Source organism: Lactuca serriola, chromosome 1 (assembly GCF_051521515.1).
Source record: "Lactuca serriola cultivar US96UC23 chromosome 1, Lser_US96UC23_V15, whole genome shotgun sequence".
In the NCBI taxonomy this organism is placed as follows: Eukaryota; Viridiplantae; Streptophyta; class Magnoliopsida; order Asterales; family Asteraceae; genus Lactuca; species Lactuca serriola.
The window spans coordinates 52,146,022-52,166,498 of NC_136408.1; the positions used below are offsets into that span (position 1 = coordinate 52,146,022).

The 20,477-nt window shown below is 32.3% G+C and overlaps 1 protein-coding gene and 1 pseudogene across 2 annotated transcripts; both read left to right on the plus strand.

Annotated features, from left to right (window-relative positions):
• Positions 1 to 955: 955 nt before the first annotated feature.
• Positions 956 to 5,658, plus strand: LOC145088318 (phospholipase D alpha 1-like; annotated as a pseudogene). The gene is made up of 4 exons (XR_013701075.1): positions 956 to 1,091; positions 3,031 to 3,098; positions 3,169 to 5,032; positions 5,113 to 5,658. The product of XR_013701075.1 is annotated as a phospholipase D alpha 1-like (transcript).
• Positions 5,659 to 7,035: 1,377 nt separating this feature from the next.
• Positions 7,036 to 8,698, plus strand: LOC145068608 (ubiquitin carboxyl-terminal hydrolase 7-like). Its single transcript, XM_079015604.1, has 6 exons — positions 7,036 to 7,391; positions 7,607 to 7,715; positions 7,797 to 7,897; positions 7,985 to 8,111; positions 8,217 to 8,276; positions 8,367 to 8,698. The coding sequence occupies exons 3-6, from the start codon at positions 7,839 to 7,841 to the stop codon at positions 8,451 to 8,453; spliced, it is 333 nt and encodes a 110-aa protein (XP_078871730.1). The 5' UTR covers positions 7,036 to 7,391; positions 7,607 to 7,715; positions 7,797 to 7,838; the 3' UTR covers positions 8,454 to 8,698.
• The last annotated feature ends 11,779 nt before the right edge of the window (positions 8,699 to 20,477 follow it).

The following is a 20,477-nucleotide window of genomic DNA, read 5'->3' on the forward strand; positions in this document are numbered from 1 at the left end:
GTGTACGTCTCTTTTGGTTCGGTTTTGGTATTTTTTTGATTTTTTTGGTTTTGAATTTTTCCATAAACAAATATGTAATCAACACACCAAAGTGATAAATTAAGATTTACTAATAATGATACACTAAAATTTAATCAAAAAAAAGGAATGAAAAAGTTGGGTAATTTGTGATTAAAAATAATGTAACTAACACAAAAACGACACGTATATAAACTTTGGTTTTCGGTCTTTTTTGAGATCGTTCTAGGTCGATCTTGGGTCTGTCTCTGAAAAGTCTGTTCTTTTTTTTTGTCTCATTTTAGAACAGTTTGGTCTCGGTCTTCTTCTTTCAAGACGAGACTAAGACCGGTTTTTTTTGTTCATGTATCGTACTTTTATTGAAAAACATTTTGGTTCTTTCATTGCCTCTTTGAGACCATCGTTACTGAAAACCAACAACCTATGTCCATCAACATGGGGGTGTATATGGCTTAATTTTTTTTTGGGACTTACTTTATATATATATATATATATATATATATATATATATATATATATATATATATATATATATATATATATATATCATTTGAAAAAACTTATAATACAAATAAAAAAAAAATCTGATTCTTTGTGGACATTTAAGATATTTAAATCCTTAGGACCGGTACAATCAATAGATGCATGGTGTACGTATAGGGTTCATAATCGCAACACAATAAAATACAAGGGTATGTATGAAAATGTTTGTAAAGACAAAAGCTTAGATCCAAGTACATCCATGCATGAAGGTTTGTTGGGTTTTAAGTAATGAAACACTTTCTCAAAAAGATATCTCTTTCTTCTGAATCAACTAAAGGAATCATTCATTGGCATCTTGCATAAATACAACTCCATGTTCTCTTTCCTATAGTCTCATTTTCTAAGGTTTGTTTCATTGTATTCATTTTGTACGACATCCAATGCATGATGTACATCAGAGTGCCTTTTCTAACAATTGCTTCTTTTACAGACGACAAATGGCTCCACATCTGCTCCACGGGACGATTCATGCTACCATTTTTGAGGTCGATAGGTTACATAATGGATGGGATCTTACAGTTTGTTTCAAGGTAGGTGGTTCTTCATATATTTATTGTTTTAATCCGTTATTTTTGTATTCCAATAATTAGAAAAATCATAACTTATAATTCTTCATAAAAAAACAAACATAAAAACGGAACTCAGGATTGCAATATAAAAGATTATGAAACTAATACATGAAATAATTAGTTAAATATTGAATATTAATACGGTTAGGTGTGCATTTATGCAATAACATTTTACCTTTAATCAACTTAATTATACAACAAAATAGTTTTGTACAAAATATATATGTAACGATGTCTATTTTTAGAACCAAAACAATGTTTCATTTATGCAATAATGTTTCATTTTATAAACTTGTAATCGTGAATCTGGTGTTATATAATGGTTATTTATGCAATAATGTTTCATTTATTAATAACCAGACGTGTTTGCACAACAATAAAATTATGAGCTTCAAATATTGACAAATATTTTAAAAATGTAACTATACTAATGTCATGAAATAATAACTTTTATATAAATGAAGTAAAGAGAAATTAAATATCCTTTATCTTTTGTTCCTACAAATCCTCTCATCCATTTAAATAATGACATGTGTCATATTAGTATCCTAAAATATCTTTAAATTTCATTAAATGTTATACATGTCACCATTTAATTTGGTAGGATGAAATGTAGAAGGATATTTAATTTCTCTTTTTATTATATCGGTTAAAACGCTGTTGTTATTTAATCGGTGTTAGTATAAATTTATAAAAACCTTATCCGTATTTAACAAAAGAGACCATATGTCAAGATACAATGTTTTTGAAAATCATAGTAATTTGATTGTCTAATATGTAAACTTCTTTATCGTTATTTTTGTAATGTAGATTCTTAATTTTTAATTTAATATGATTTCTTTATTAACAGGGATATGTTGTTGGACGTGAAATATTATATTTTTAATATTATAGCTTTTAAATTGTTTATATTAATTTGTTAATTTAAATACGATGTTAAATGTAATACCTAAACCAAATTATTCCATGTACTTAAAAATAGTACACAAATTGCATTAAAACAAAATATTTATAAAATCCAAGTGCAGTATGTAAAACTTAAATCGAAATGCTAAATTCATTAAAAATTTCTAAAAACATTTTTTTTATAATAATAACATTCTTTTCAAAGATATATAGTTTTTAAATTGATTAGCAAAAGTAATAATTAATAGTAATACAAAATTACATTACATTCTCTTAAAAAGAATGGTTGATTTTTGAAATGATCATCATTATCTAATTAAAAAAATCAAATAAATTATTATTATTATTACTAATTATAAAAAAAAATTAAAAATAACACTTAAAAAATTATATTTGTAATTCAAGGATATATGCCATTAAGATGATGTGATATATATATATATATATTATATATATATATATATATATATATATATATATATATATATATATATATATATTCTATTTTAATAAAAGAGTAGGTTGATTCTCCTTTTAACATGTGATATCTTATTAGGTCTCATAATTAATGTTATACCACATGTCAATATATTGATTATCTATTTCAAATTTCAAAATTTAAATTTCTCACTTTAATTATATTAATTAAATAACATTAGAATAAAAATTAAAATAAAATTAATACAAATTATAAGGTCACATGTTTATTTAAATTAACAATTATAATTTTATATAACTAATTAAATAGTGACATGAATAACATTTAATGTTCATTTAATGAAATTTAAAGATATTTTAAGAAAACTCTTTTTACATTTACATTGATACATATTTAATTAACCCATATTTATATGAGATAAAAAAAAGGTGAATTTGATTATTTGTGTTTTTTCTTTCCCTTTGTATTTGTTTTAACCCATATTTATATCGTAAATATGATTATTTGTGTTTTTTCATTCCCTTTTTTATGTTTTTCTTATTTCTTTTCATGGAGCCAACAAGTCGAGGAAAAGGGAAAAGTTTTTAGCTCAAGTGAAGAGAATGGTACTTTGTAGCCCCGAGGTAAATCGATTAACATTTAGATATCAAATATTTGTACATAAAATCTAACGTTTTATAAAAATTCTATCAGATTGTGGGCTCTAAACTCTATGCAACAGTCGACCTAGAAAAGGCAAGAGCTGCAAGGACCAGGATAATCGAGAACGAAGCATCCAATCCTCGTTGGTTCGAGTCTTTTCACATATACTGCGCACATAACGTGTCAAACATTATATTCACAGTCAAAGACGAGAATCCCGTGGGTGCAATTCTGATTGGACGAGCTTACCTTCCGGTCGAGGAGGTCGTCAACGAGTTCGAAGTGGACCGATGGCTTGAAATATTAGACGAAGATCGTAACCCAATACAAGGACGTTCGAGGATTCATGTGAAGGTGAAATATGTTAGTGTCGCGAGAGATAGCCATTGGTCACAAGGTATTAAAAGTTCTACATTTGGAGGAATACCCTACACCTTTTTTAGGCAAAGAGAAGGTTGTGAAGTAACTTTGTACCCCGATGCACATATACTAGATGATAACATTACATCTTACTTAGAATCTGAAGGTTATTACGAGCCCCAAAGATGTTGGGAGGATATTTTTGATGCGATTAGTAATGCTAAACATTTGATTTATATAACCGGGTGGTCCGTGTACACAAAAATCTTGTTGGTTCGCGATCCTAGTAGGCCAAAACCGGGTGGAGACGTCACGTTAGGTGAGTTATTGAAGAGAAAAGCCGAGGATGGGGTAAATGTATTGATGCTTGTTTGGGATGATAGAACTTCGGTTGAGGCTCTGAAAAAAGATGGATTAATGGCGACACATGATCAAGAAACGGGAGACTTTTTTCATGACACTAAGGTTCATTGTGTATTATGCCCTCGTGAACCCGATAACAAGAATAGTTATGTTCAAGGGATTCAAGTCGCGACCATGTTTACTCATCATCAGAAAACCATCATTGTAGATAGCGACATTCCCGGGGAAGCATCGGGAATGAGGCGGATTGTAGGGTTTGTTGGCGGTATTGATCTTTGTGACGGTCGGTATGATTCTCGGAATCACTCATTATTTCGGACCCTAAAAGACATACATCATGACGATTTCCACCAACCGAATTTCTCGGGAGCCTCGATTGCAAAAGGTGGGCCGAGGGAACCGTGGCATGACATACACTGCAAACTTGAAGGTCCGATCGCGTGGGATGTGTTGTATAATTTCGAACAAAGATGGATTAAACAAGTTGGAAGCCAATTTCTTTTTACATTACCTGAACTTGACGAGTTCATAACTCACCCCGCCCCAGTCCGTCCATCTGAAGACCAGTACACATGGAATGTCCAATTGTTCCGGTCGATCGACGATGGTGCAGTGTCAGGGTTCCCACAAAAACCCGAGGAAGCATCTATGGCGGGCCTAGTTACCGGTAAAGATAATGTGATTGATCGTAGCATTCAAGATGCGTATATTAACGCGATACGTCGTGCTAAAAACTTCATCTATATCGAAAACCAATATTTTTTGGGGAGCTCGTATGGTTGGAAACCAAGCAATGAGTTCAAAATTGAGGACATCGGGGCTTTACATCTCATACCAAAGGAGCTTTCACTTAAAATCATTAGTAAAATTAGGGCAAATGAGAGGTTTGCCGTGTACATAGTGATCCCAATGTGGCCTGAAGGGATCCCAGAAAGCGGATCTGTTCAGGCCATATTAGACTGGCAAAAAAGAACAATAGAAATGATGTATAAAGACATCGCCAGTGAACTTCTAGCAAGAAATATTCAATCGGATCCTAGGGATTACTTGACATTCTTTTGCCTCGGCAACCGTGAGACGAAAAAGTCCGGCGAGTATGAACCGGTGGAGAAGCCCGAACCGGATTCCGATTATAGTAGAGCGCAAGAATCTCGACGGTTTATGATCTATGTTCATGCAAAAATGATGATCGGTAAGTGCATTGCCTATTTCTTTGAGAAAAAAAATACGAATTCACTTTCATAACTTTTTTTTCTTGTGATTTGATTAAAGTTGATGACGAATATATAATTATTGGTTCGGCTAACATCAATCAAAGATCAATGGACGGGGCTAGGGACACTGAGATTGCGATTGGTGGCTACCAACCGAATCAAATAGCCACACAGTGGCCAGCTAGGGGTGCGATCTATGGCTTTCGAATGGCATTGTGGTTAGAACATCTTTATTACATAGATGATTCGTTTCGCCATCCAGAAAGCTTGGAATGCATTCGGAAAGTAAATGGAATTGCGGATGAGAATTGGAATTTGTATTCCAGTCCAGAGATAGTTCAAGATCTTCCAGGCCATTTACTTCGGTATCCGTTGGCTATCTCGGAAGCCGGAGATGTTGCGGCTTTACCAGAGTTCGAGTTCTTCCCGGACACCAAAGCACGTGTACTGGGGACGAGATCCGTGGGTCTTCCTCCTATTCTTACCACTTGAAGTGACTCGCTGTAACAAACATATTTGCGATTTATGGAATTATGATGAATTTGAACGTTTATCCCTTTAATTTGTACTTTTCATTACTAATCTATACTTCTTATCACCTTAATTAAGGCATTGTTCTCACCATATTTCCGCTATAAAGGCAGATAAAGTGGGAGATTTAACGATTTAAAAATTTAAGTCGTTCAAACCGTTAGAGATCAAAGTTACATATTTTAGGCTCCTCTGGCTAAGGGATTTCTCTAACCCAAAATTTCCAGTTTTGTATATTTTCTGTGTAAAAATCTCCAATCCAAAATTTCCAGTTTTGTATATGTTGATCGTGATTGAAGAGTATAATATAAAAAATTTGATTTGAACTTATTCATTTTTAGATTAATATTTGTATAACAATATTTTATATTTAATATTTGTAACTTGAGATGTTAAATTGAAGTCACATTAAGTTATTGTGTATTGTAACTTTAATTTTTAAGTTTCAAAGTTATCTAACATTAGTATTTATTTTTTAGACAAAATTCTATAAAAAAAATCACTATAGCTTTTTTTTTTTGTTTAACAACTGAAAGAAAAATTATAGTTTGAGGTTTTTTTTTCAATAAATTACTTTTTTTTTATTAATGAGTTGCAAAAGCAAATGAAAGATTATTTTTCAGTTAAAGATGGTTTCCATAAAAAAAAAATCAAACTTTTTTCAATGGTTAAATCGAAAAGAAAATTTCCTTCAAATGGTGAAACCAAATAAATTTCCAATTATAATGGTAGAAATCAAAGTTTTATATAGTTCTTTTTAAAAAAAATAAAAACAAACTCTCACTGAACAGAAAAAAAAAATACATGGTTAAACAAAAAAACCCAAACTACAGTAATTTTTATAAAATTTATTTTTTTCTTATATCTTTTGATAAAATAATAAATCAAATTATGATTATAAAATATATATTACTAAAGTGATTGTGCATGCAAAAACACCAAAGTCCAAAGTCCAAACAGTAAGGCTGAACCTGTTGCGTATTCTGGGCTAAAGCCCACTAGATCCGTAAGCCGACGAGAAGTTCAGGCTAACCTACGCGTTAAAAACTATCTATAATTAAGATTTACTGTCAACAAAATAAAAAATTAAAATTTAGTATTTTTGTTAAATTTTTGAAAATATTAAGATTTTAATATATATATATATATATATATATATATATATATATATATATATATATATATATATATATATATATATATATAGAGCTAGATTCATTTGTATTTGTTTAAAGTAAGTATTGTGTTATTGTATGCATAAATGTGGGCCAATCAAAATTAAATAATTAAATAAATAAATAAGGGTAATTTAGTAATTTGTTTAGTAACTTCCAAAATTAATTGCTATAATCATGGTATTGACCTAATCTCTCCAATTTAAATCTCGTTCCCGATCTGCAAAATTAGAATAATCGATCTTGAGTTCTACAAAAATCGATTGTCATCGCCATCTCCAACTCTAGCACGTCGACCGACTATCAGATTCGTGATTAACGATTTATAAATATGTCCGATTGGCCGCCTCTCTCTCTCTCTCTCTCTCTCTCTCTCAATCGCTCATCTCTCGGCCACAATCGAAAGCCCTTTCCTCCAATCGAAAGCGCTTTCCTCCAAGCAAACAAAACAACACAACACACGATTAGAGAGTCGTAAACGAGTTTCCTCGTCGTTATCTCATTCGTCGAAGAAGACAGGTGCCAAATCACACACACAGAGATATATACACACACACTTTAAGCTTTCTACAATGGATGCAATCGATCCAACTCGCGGACTTCTTAAAATGTTAAGCGTATCGTTATCAAGGTGAATGGTTGATTACAATCAGTTTAATCGTATTGATTACCAGTTCCAGCTTTTTTGTTACTTTGATCCCCAGATTATTTGATTTCCGGTATTGCATGTGGCATTCACGAATTTTGAATTTTTGTTTTATTTGTTTGGTTGATTTTGTGAGTGTTTGATCATGCATAGTTTTGATTTTGTTGATTGGAAATTAAACGGCGTGTTCTTCGTTATAGGGGCAAATGTTGATGATGATGGGAACAGCAGATGAGATTGTGAACCCCCCTGAAAAGAGTCCAGTTTTTATGGAAGACCTTCCATGAGGAAGAACAAGTAGTTGTTGTGGTAGGGTTCTTGACTTATTTTCAAATTCTCTTAAAGTTACAGATTGAATTTTATTGTCATTTTTTCATAATGTTTTATTAGGGTCATTCTGTTGGATTATTCAATTTGGGAAATACTTGTTACATGAACTCCACAGTCCAATGCTTGCATTCGGTTCCTGAGCTCAAATCTACATTAATTGAGTGAGATTTCTTATTTCTTTTTGTGTTAGTAATATTGAATTGTATTTTAATCCATTGAATGTTTTTGAACACTGATTTATTGCTCAGGTGTCCTCAATCTGGAAGAAGCAATGATTTAGATCAGTCTTCTCATCTTTTGACTGTTGCCACAAGAGACTTGTTTTGCGAGCTTGATAAAAATGTTAAGCCAATTGCACCAATGCAGTTCTGGATGGTACTTTTTTTTCTCAATAACTCTTACAATTTTTATTTTTGTTACAATACAATAAATATGTAATTAACATTATGTAATGAAGTTATATATGTTATAATTTCGTAGGTATTGTGGAAAAAATATCCTCAGTTTGGCCAGCTGCATAATGGGTCCTTTATGCAACAGGTTTCTTTTATTTTCATTCATTATTTCTATCACATTAACTACTCAAAATTTTTTATTTTATATATTTGACACGAGTTTTGATTACATCAGGATGCTGAAGAATGTTGGACACAGATTTTGTATACTCTATCCCAAATTTTATTTTCATTCATTAATTATGTTGGAATGGAATCATGAATTCTAATTCTGCTGGAATGGAATCATGAATTCCAATTCTGTTGGAATTTAATCTACAATTTGGTTTTGTTTTGACAGAAGTTGATGCTTGAAAAACGGACCACGAAATTTGAACTACGCCTCTTAGCAACATTATTCTTTTAGAATAAATTAGTGTATTTGTTAGATTTTGATGTTTTTTTTTTCCGATTTGAAAGTTTTTTAGTTTTATTCATTAACAATAAATGTAATTCTTAACAATTGTTACATGTATTCTATAAAAAATAATATAATTTTTGTTTTAATTCTTCAGTTGCTTGTTCGAGAATTTGTTATTCTACAAGAAAAATATGTTCAAGAATATTTTCATTATTTTATGGTTCAAGAATTTTTTTATTTTTGAATATATTCAAACATATTCTGTCAGAATGTCCGAATTAAAAACCTAATAATTCATCAAAATATATTTTTAAAATTAATAGAATCTATGTTCCCTTAAAATATGCAAACTTCCTTTATTAAATCTATGTTAATTGACTAAAATATCTTTCTAGTTAAATTAGATGGTATTTTTTCGATTATTTTTAATTCAAACATATATATTAATCACTTTCTTAAAATAAGTAAAATGATTGGCTCATACTTATACATATAATAACACAATAATTAGTTTGAATAGAATAACTTAAGCTATATATATATATATATATATATATATATATATATATATATATATATATATATATATATATATATATATATATATCTTATTTTATAAAAAAAAAATCTAATTTGTGTTTTGTACATTTTTTCAAAAACTATATTACATCAATTAATTGATTTAATAATTAAATAAATTAAATAAATAAATAAATAAATAAATAAAACTCTTTAGGTTAGTACTATGGACTTTCCATTATTACGGTCCCAATACCATCCCCAAAATGACTTTAATTAATATTTGGGGTCCGTTTTCAATCTAGGTATTAAATTTATACAATTACGTGTTACATAATAACTTTAATATATATATATATATATATATATATATATATATATATATATATATATATATATATATATATATATATATATATATATATATATATATATATATGCCTAGGTTATTTTGTTTCTTGCATTTTGTGTTAAAATGCACAAATAGTAATTTAATAAATTAAATATATATTTAATTAAATAAATATAGATATTAAATGATTTCCTTAATTATATGTATATTAAATGATATCCATAATTATAATTCTCTTTTTACGGAAACTAATTAACTTCGTTATTAATGTCAGCAATAACATTCTTTCATAACGAATTCGCATCTAGGTTTTTATATATGAGTTCGTATTTTGTTTCAATAATCACTCACGTAAAATACAATAAAGTTGCATTGAATATGAAGAACGAGAGTTTATTCTACTAGAATAGACTCTCATTCTCCTGGAATACACTCTCAATCTTCTAGATATGAATTTATTCTGAAACAATATTATTGTTGACATTAAAGACGAATTTAATTAGTTTCCATAAAAATGAGTTATAAGTATGGATAGCATTTAATATATACATAATTATCACTAAATTCCTATTGGTGCAATCTATCACACGATAGATGTGAGAAACATTTGAACCTACCCCTCTCTCTCTCTTTCTCTCTCTCTCTCTCTCTCTCTCTCTATATATATATATATATATATATATATATATATATATATATATACTAGTTGTACGGGTTGCATAAAACAAAAAAAATTAAATATGAAGGTTTAAACAAAAATTTATTTAAATTTGAAATTTAAAATTTAAAATTTGAATTTAAAAGGAAACATATTCAATATTATATGAGTTGTAATATTGTAATTTAATTGTTATTTTCAATTAAGACAATTATTAATTGTGTTGTAAATATGATGTGTTAATTAAAAAAAGATAAACAATGAGAAAATGACAAATGGAAAAAAAATTATTCAAAAATACCAAAAAATGACATGTGTCCAAGTTAATGAGAAAGAGACACGTGGCAAAATTATTTTCATTTATTAGGGAGGATATATATATATATATATATATATATATATATATATATATATATATATATATATATATATATATATATATAAGGTGAGTTTCAATAGAGAACCATAATTAATAAGGAACCAAGGAACCAATCGTAAGCGTCAGAATCATAATAATCAACGGCTAAGGAAATGGATGTATATTTTTATATTGGACGCACACACACCGGATTATACCAAAAAATACACCTCTTTATAAAAAAATAAAAAAATAAAAAAACTGTTCTGTTTTTTTCATTTAAAATTTTTTTAGGCCACATTTTTTATAAAAAAAAACACCGAATATACCGTTATTCTCGATTTTTCGTCCTTTTTCCATAGAGATCCATATTGATATATAAAAAACGATCTTTTTTTTTCGAAAAAAATCCACTTCATTTTGTTAGTTTTTTCAATATTTAAGTTTATTTTTATAAAAAAAACTAATTATACGAAAAATATTAATTTTTCGTACTCTATTAATAAACATCAACACCAGCAAAAAAAAACCTCGAACAGTGTAGATTCACACTGTGAATCTAAACTATAAATATTTCAATTTTCAACATTCACAATGTGAAAAAGCTCGATCAGTTCAGATGCACATTATGAATCTGACTTAGTGTTTATTATACACACTATGAATATGAAAAAGTTAAAAAAAAAAAAAAAAAAAAAAAAAAAAAAAAAAACCTCGATCAGTGTAGATTCACACTCTTAATCTAAACTGTAAATATTTCAAATTTTAACATTCACAATGTGAAAAAATTCGATCAGTTCAGATTCACACTGTGAATCTGACTTACTATTATGCACAATATGAATTTGAGAAAGTTCACAATATGATTCTAAACAGATTCACAATATGAATCTGAACAGGTGCACAATGTGAATCTGAACTGAAACATAGTTTTTTTTACCCGAATATTAATCTATGTTTAAAAAGTATAAAAAAACATGAATTTTAATATATTTATTATTTTTTTTCTATAAAAAAATATACCTTAACTTTTCAACAAAGAAAATGAAATGGGTTTTTTTCGAAAAAAAAAATCGTTTTTTATATATTATTGTGGATCTCTTTGTAAAGAGGATGAAAAATCGTGAAAAACGGTATAATCGAGTTTTTTTTTCGATAAAAAACATGGCCTAAAAAAATTTAAACAAAAAACGAAAGCGAGTTTTGTTATAATCTGATGCATGTGTGTCCATTGTAAAAGTCTACAACCATTCATTCTGCTGTTGATCGCTTTAAATTTTGACGTTTTGGATTGGTTCATTGGTTCCTAAATTAATAATAGTTCTCTATAGGGAGCGTTCAATCTAGAATATTTCTTATTGCGAGAAAATTAAAGAACAAAATTGAACCATACAATTTTTTTAAACTAAAATCATCATATAATATTAATATAAATCAAAAAATAAGTAAACAAATTTAAAAAACCCACTAACCAATATCACTCATCACCCAAACAATATCATCCACCACCCCCACCACCCGTCACCCCCACCCACCCCCACCACCCAACATCATCATTACCACCAGCCACCACTAACCCCATCCACCACCCACCATAACCACCAACCACCCACCACCACCATCCACCTCCACCACCCATCACTACCACCCACCTACCATTATGACCACCATATGCTACTACCACCAACCACTACTCACCACTCATCACCACTACTACCACCCATCACCACCAACCACCACTACCTGCCACAATCACCCCTACCCACCACCCACCATAACAACCACCCACCCATCACTACCACCCACCACCACTATGACCACCTCCCATCACCCATCACCACCACCCGACACCATCTCCCTCACCACCACCCACCACAACAACCACCCACTCATCACTACCACTCACCCACTACCCACCATTATGACCACCACTCGTCACTACCACCAACCACCACCCATCACCGCCACCCATCTCTACTACTTATCACTACCACCCACCACCCTCCACCACCAACCACCCACCACCCACCGCCACCACCACCGACCATAACCACTCATCACTACCGACCACCATCACTCCCACCCACCACCCATCACCATCACTGGCCTCCACAACCCATCACCACTACCCATCACCATCACCCATCATCACTACCCACCAAAACCACCAGCCACCACCCACCTTCACCACCCATCAAAACCCCCCGCCACCATTACCTCACCCATCACCCACCACACACCACCACCCACCCACCCACCCATCACCTTATATGTCACCCCCACTGCCCTTTAACACCACCAAACATCACTATAAACCACCACCACCTGTGACTATGTGTATATAACCACATGTGATTATGAGTATCTAATCACATATGATTTATATAGACAATATTCTTTTTGTCCATATAAATCATGTGATTATATATATATATATATATATATATATATATAATCACATATGATTAGATATATTTAATCGCATATATCATTTTCGTTCTTTCGATTCAATAATTATTTTTTTCTCAACTTTAATCATATGTGATTAGATACATATAATCACATGTGATTATATGTATCTAGTCACATATGATTTATATGAACAATATTCATTTTTGAATTTTTTCTATTCAATAATTTTTCTCCTATATTTAATCATATGTGATTATAAGTATTTAATCACATATGATTAACGTGGACACAAATTTGTTGTAATGTTCTTGATTCAAAATTTGTTCTCGTGTATATAATTACATGTTATTATATACATTTCATCACATATGATTTACTGAATCAAGAACGTTGGTGGTTGTCGAGGCCAACAAAATTAATACCTTAAATATTACACACTAAAATAATGTATAGTGGTAAAGGGATCATATCGATTGGTTCAATTTAAATCTCTATGTAAATCATTTGTTCAAGTACTTGTAAAACAAAAGCGAAAGTAAAATGGGGGGGGGGGGGGGGGGAGGGGTTAATTCTTTTTAATTGTTTGACAAAATTAAAACTAGCTAGAATGTAAATATGACAAGTAAGCAAGTAAAAAGATTTGATTAAAATCCATGAAGTGAAATTGGTTGATTTTGGGATACACCACATGGATGACATGGTTGACTTATCATTAGACTAAATGGAGCAAATATTGTAAATTTGTTTAACTTGGCTATAGCAATTCATAAGCACAAATTGCCTCAACTCTTATTAGATGTTAGAATGGTTAGAGGAGCTCTAACACATTCCCTTAATTATAGTCACAAAATCAATGAAGCATAGAATCTTGTGAAAATCAATTAGCTTTAAGTTCTAAGAGTTACCAAGTCCAAAAGATAATCAAATGCTTACATTATCATTATGGAAGAAACATTTCCATGGTCTAAATGAAATAAAAACAAACATATAAACCATTTGTTGCTTACCAATTTGAGGGTCCATTACTTAACCAAGAAATTAGTCAACAAAAATAAGTATTCATTCATCTAAGCTCATGATCAAGGATAAATAAACACAACAAGATGTTTAACTAGAAAACATTTCCATAAACTTCAAACACAAGATAATAATAAGTCTTCAAAGCAACTAATCATCCATGGGTTAAACCCTAATCAACTAAATGATAATTTAGCCAAGCATGGCCAAAATAAAAGAAATACAAGGTAATTTAGTGGTACCAAACACTGTTTTAGTTGCAAGATGGAAAGAAATTACACCAATCTTCTAAATCATCCAATTCTTCCAAAACCTTCTTGAGAGCAAAATAGGGTTCTTCTTCCAAGTGTTCCAAATGCTCCTTTAATCTTCTATAGCTTGAATTCTCATCGTCCCGCCCGAAATTTAAGTCTGACGCGCTTTCTTGTTTATGTTGACACTAAGCCCAATGGCACCACTTCAAGTCCATGAATAAATTGCAAGCCTCCAGCAGTCCCGCACTCCTTCAACGCCTCCAATAATAAAAAGTCTTCGATAAATCCTGCAAATAAGCTCAAAAGACTGGAAAGCACCCGGTAAAGGAGAAAAATAACAAAAAGAGAAAATATGTATGAAGATTAATTAAAATGAGATAGAATGTGCTAAAATAAACTATAAAAAGAAGTAAATAAAATGAAACTATCAAATCACCCCAAGCTTAAACCTTACTTGTCCTCAAGTAAGACAAGACTAAAATGAACTTGGGATGAACTATCCTAAAAAAGAAAAAGGAATGAACATCTTAGGTAGAAATTCACAACACGCCCTTAACCATTTTTTGTAATTACATTCGCATTTTATGATTGCGATAATATCCGACTTTTCAAAACCATTTTTTTTGTTTAACTAGACTTCTAAAGACTATAACCAACAAACATAAGGCTTAAATTTCACGAAAGATTAAAAATTGACTTCTCCAAATAAGTTGGTTACATATGAAATTTCACGTACACGAACTAAATACTAGACTTTATTGAATTTTTTTTTAATTGACGCAAAATTTTTCGGACGACACTTTTGAAACAATTTACTTTGACGCACAAAACAAAACAAAACTGGAAAGAAAAAGGGGTAGTTGTCTCTCTCTCTCTCTCTCTCTCTCTCTCTCTCTCTCTCTCTTTTTTTAGGCTCACTTTTTTGGTTTACCGCAGGAGTTTTACAAGTATAGCTTGAAAATAAAAATAAAAAACTATATACACCTATAAACATAATCTAAGTCTAACCCAAACAAGAGGCCAAACGAACCCAACTACACTAAGGCTAATTCCAGATCAAGTGGGAAAAATGTGTCTAAATCACAAAGTAATGAGATATGATGTGAATTGTAGCTGTTAGACACTAAAGATATCGAAAAAGTAAAATCTATTTTTTATTCCTTTCTTTGGGGTTTGATTGTGTCTTGTGAGGAAAATTCAGATGAGGGGCTAGTCGGCATGGGGCTAAGTTGTCCCCTACTTATGCCACACTTGACATGAGTCGATTCATATGTACAACTACTTGCACTCTCTCCCCACATATATATAAGAGAAGAAGCAACAACTGAAAGTCCCTAAGAGCGATTCTTACTTGCTATGTGAGTTTCCAAAAGAATTGTATTTAAGGTGTGTCGTGTCTTTCAAGCAAAGATGTTCGGAGATGAGAATAAAGAGATAACAAAAATGCATGAATGCTAATGCCCTAAGCTAAATGTCATGCAAAAATAAAAAGTGAAAAAGAAGAAAATAAAATCTTTTTGGAATTTTATAAAAATTAAAAAAAATGAATGCAATTTAAGGCTAAATGCTATGTAACCTAATTAAAATGCATAAGAAATCAAAAAGAAAAAGGAATACCTCACCCCAAGCTTAGAAATAAGCATTGTCCTCAATGCTTGGGGCGAGGTGGAAGTACCTAGATTGGGGGATTGGGAGGAGGATATGGGTATTGGGGGTAGGGGTAAGGGTAAGGTAGAGGTGGATAAGGGTGGGTGGGTGGAGGGTATGGATAAGGAGGAGGAATTAGGACGTTCTTGAAATGGTTTTGTGATTGGTGCCACCCCCACATATGGTGCATCTACTGGGACATGATTTGGTTGGAGACAAAAAGAGCCTCGAACCGTTTGGAAAAATTGGGGGGAAGCGGGTAGTATCCGGGAGGTGCTTGGGGCTGGGCTTGCTGTAGACCATAGGTGGGCTCATCGCCGGACTCTTCATCTACATGCATCTCGACATCATCTTGAGCCTGGAGCGCATCCTCATTGACTGACTGAGTGATGGTCCTCGCGAGTCTCCACTGAGTGCGATCGTGGGGGGTGAAGTTGGAGACTCGAGGGTCGGGGAGAACAAGATATCCAACCTCCTGAGGGCAATACCATGTAAAACTGCTCCTGCTTCGGCGACGGATGTGGTGCATGTTTGTGAGAACCCGCTCATCCAAGAGAATTTTGTTGTTGACGGGCGTGTAGTCGTCCGGAAGCTCAATGTCAAGACCGCGGGCTAAAAGGGTGACAAATCATCCAATGCAGATATCACCAGTTGTTTTGGCTCTCACGTCGTGTCATGCACCAAAGAAAGAAGAGCTCATTTTTGTGACTTGGTCGGCTTCTTTATGGGAAAAAACAGTGCACACCAGGATATGATGGGCAATGCGGAGGCACGGGTGAATGATGGAGGTTGCCTTATCGCGACTGGCACATGAAAAGTGTTGGATTAGTGTCTAAGTCCATAACTATTTTGGTATGTACTTGACCCGATTATGAGCATGGTCCTTTTGGGTTGCCTTCACCATAGCAATGTGTTGGATGAATTAAGGAAAGAAAGGTTAAATATGATTTATTAATATATTATGAGAATAATATATTAAAGGAGAAATCATATTGTTTAATTAATATTAGTCAAGAATTAATTGATAATTAATTTTGTGGCTAAAAGAGATTAATTAAATTCAGGGGACTGGACTGCAATTATTGGATAATTGAGTTATTGGGCTAAGGAATGCTAAAGGAGTAAGGGGTGAACGAAATTATGATGGAAGCCCATCATATTTTCGTCCATGGCCTTATCCAGAAGGTTCCATGGGCTGCTTAGAGTTTAAGTTGTCCATTAGGGTTTTAACTGAAACCCTAACAGCCCACACAAGTATATAAAGGACCCCTTAGGCTCCAAAAACGGTGACAACACTTCCATTAGGGTTTCCAGCCGTTTTTGGTGCCTCCCCTCTCTTCCCTCTTCATCCAAGTTGCTTAGTGGTGTTTGTGACTCCATTAGAGGTGCAGCATTTGAGGCACTAAGCTTTTGAAGCCAATACAAGCAAGGAATTGATTGTTATTGCTATATAACAATCAAAGGTAATTCTATAAACCCTAATTCAGTTTATAACATGTTAGATCTAAGTTTATTAGTCTTGGAATCAAAGCATGTACAATAGAGAAACCTAGATCCAAGCATTAGGGTTTGTATGAGCACATAGGACTGTTCTTATGCCTAAAACCCATCAGTGGTATCAGAGCCTTGATTTGTTTCAGTTGTATGTGTTGCTTAACTGCTTTATTTGCTGAAAATCGATTTTTTGGTCCCTGCCCGACTCAACTCGGCGAGTCAGTATCTGGACTCGGCGAGTTGGCCCCTACTCGGCAAGTCCAGGTCTGACTCGGCAAGTCAGTTCGTCAGAATTAGGGTTTTTCGGGTTTTGGCTGCTGTTTTGACTTGGACTTGATGCTTAATTTGTTTTATGAAGTTAAAATCCGAATTTTATCTAAATTAAGTGTTTATCCTTGCCAAAACAATAGATAATTTCAAATCCTTTAAATAAAAGTTTCTTTATATGATAAATATGGATTATTTAAATTTTTTGGTAATTATCTTATGAATAAAATTAGGTCAAATATAGATAATTATGAAATTAATTTTTTTTTAATTTGAATTATTTGTTATTTGATCCCTAATGTTTTGAAATGTTTCAAAACTTGCCCTCAAGTTTTGGAATTTTAAATTTGATTAAAAGTTTAATTTTGAAATGTTAAATTCTAAAACCCTAGTAATTTGAAAAGTTCAAATCACACCCTTATGGTTTTATTAATTAATTAAAGTGTATAATTAAAAGTGATTTAATAAATCCATAAAGTTTTGGTTTACATTTAATTAAATTAAAAGTATAATTGACTAAGTTAAACCACTTAGTATTTTAAAAGTGTAAAATACACCTTATACTATATATAACATTAAAAGTCTAATATTATATATGTATGAGTAAACAGTCAGTCTTACCGTTAGTAGGCCTCATTCACGAAGCTGGTCTATAAGGGGTGTTTAAGGAAATTGCCTATAAAATGGCGATTGAATGGGTATCCACTCTTACCCACCGCACTCTTGACTAGTGGAGGGTCGTTAGCCGAACAGGTAGGATAGGACAAAAACCTTCCATTATAAGTATAAGAAGTACAAAGTAACTAAATGCTTTTTCAAATTCCCAAATCATAGTTACTTTAGGAAAAATGTGAAATTGTATGCTAACCCATGGAATTACACTTCGTACCCTTGTCAAACGTTAGTGGAGCGTGTGTGGTTAACCGTCACACTAATTTGGGGATGACATTGGTAGCGAAGGGTGACTCGATGTTTGTCATAGATCAATGGAATGTGTGTGGCTAACCGGCACATTGATTAGGTGATAGTAGCATTGGGTGCACCACGTGATTCGTATGGTTATTCACACCTTGTTTGTGATCCTCAGCATCCCAGTCACAAATAGTAGGGCATAATCGAATTAAACATGCCATTGAAAAGTTCAATGAATCTCAAAAGATCTAGGAGTTTCAATTCACTTAAAACTTAATCTTCCTTTTCGTTTTTCATGGTGGAAATTGGTAAATCGTCATTTACCTACCTTCAAATATTCTGCAACTAGATTACGGCATCCCTCTTCTAGGTTGTAGAGTATTGTGTTGGATCCTAGCTTGATGTTTCATTTGGGTGTTACATCAAGAATTCAAATCAACTTAACATGAATTTTCTCCCGTTTTGTAGATGTCTACATCTTACAATGGTCTTCCCAAATCCTTTGTAACAAGCTTTCCAAATGAAGATGACGTTCCGAGATACGATCAAAGAAATGAGAGTCATGCTTCACTTCCTCCACCTCCTCCAATTATTCTCCCTGACCCACAAGTTCAAAGGCTTGAAAAGTTCAAGCTCACTCAAGCCCTTTTGGCAAGTAAACACGAAGATGGGAAACCTGTGTGTGCACACGTCTTAGAGATGAAGTCACACATTGATAGGTTAAGCATGTTGGGTGTCGAGATTTCAAGCGAGTTGGCTGTTGACTGGGTTCTTCAGTCACTTCCTGAATCATATAGTGAGTTCGTTAGAGAGTACTATATGATGGACCACGACGTGACCCTAATTGATCTCACCTATTTGCTTATAGCTGCTGAATCAGCAATGATTTGGCATGCTGGTCAAGTAAATTTGTCTGGTGAATCAAACTCCCAAACTTCAATGGACACTGGCAACATTGGAAGTCCAGAAAGAACTAAGACTGTGATTGTCCGATGTGTTGTGCCAAAGGAGTCCATTTGCTTTTATTGCCAAGAGAAGGGGCATTGGAGACGAAGTTGCCCTAACTACCTGAGAGATCTAAGAGATGGGAGAGTCAAGACGTGTGGCTCTACTTCAGGTAAATCCATTATCTAACTCTTTTAAGTTCCTATTCTGATTCTTAATTCATGATGTGATAAGATTGCATTTTGATGTTTTGTAGGATCGAAGAAAAGAGAGGAAGCTTAAGGAAAGAAGTGAGCTGAATCTAATCGTGAAGAAATGGATTTCGATCGCATTACTTGAAGAATGGATTCTTGAGCTACTACTTGGAGTTAGAATAGATTGTTAAGAAATATGTAATAACATAGTTTTTCAATTGAATTGCATTGTAAGGACAAAATTTTTCCGCAATAAAATGAATTTTGACTTTATCTTATTTATTTATCCTTGCAATGGCATGTATGAAAGAATTGATGTTTGAATGTTTATATTATTAGCAACAATGGATTTGATTCTTAATTATGTTATTTGTGGAAATGTCAAAAGTTTACCAAATAGGGAGAGTTTCTCATCGCCCAAGTTTCAATTGGACAGAAACTTGGAATCATGCAATGAGTATTGTATGATGAATGAAAAACTTTCACATTTGGGAAACTTGGACTAATCTTTGACAAAGTGTCAATTGAAGGACTAGGAGATCAAGTATACTAGGTTGTGCGCTGATCAAGTCCACCACAAGAGTGACAAAGATATTCGTCATGATTTACTAAAGTTTAGTAAATATGATTATACTTATAAGATTAAGTGTAATTCTGAGTTGATTGAAAGAGTTTCAATGAATAGTAGAACGAATAAAGAAGAATCAAGAAGGCAGAAAGATAAAAGTTTCTCCATTCTAAGAAGAAGGGAGAGTACCTTTTATTGTGTTTTATGATGAAGTCTTAATGATTAAGAACCATATCTCAATTGATCCTCTAAGTGAGTCTTAGTGCATTTGCATGTCTAAGAAGAGGGA

Coding starts and splice junctions, on each gene's coding strand:
- LOC145068608 (XM_079015604.1), top strand. CDS start 7,839: ATGAACTCCACAGTCCAATGCTTGCATTCGGTTCCTGAGCTCAAATCT. Junction 7,898..7,984: donor CTCAAATCTACATTAATTGA/GTGAGATTTCTT, acceptor TTTATTGCTCAG/GTGTCCTCAATCTGGAAGAA. Junction 8,277..8,366: donor ATGGGTCCTTTATGCAACAG/GTTTCTTTTATT, acceptor TGATTACATCAG/GATGCTGAAGAATGTTGGAC.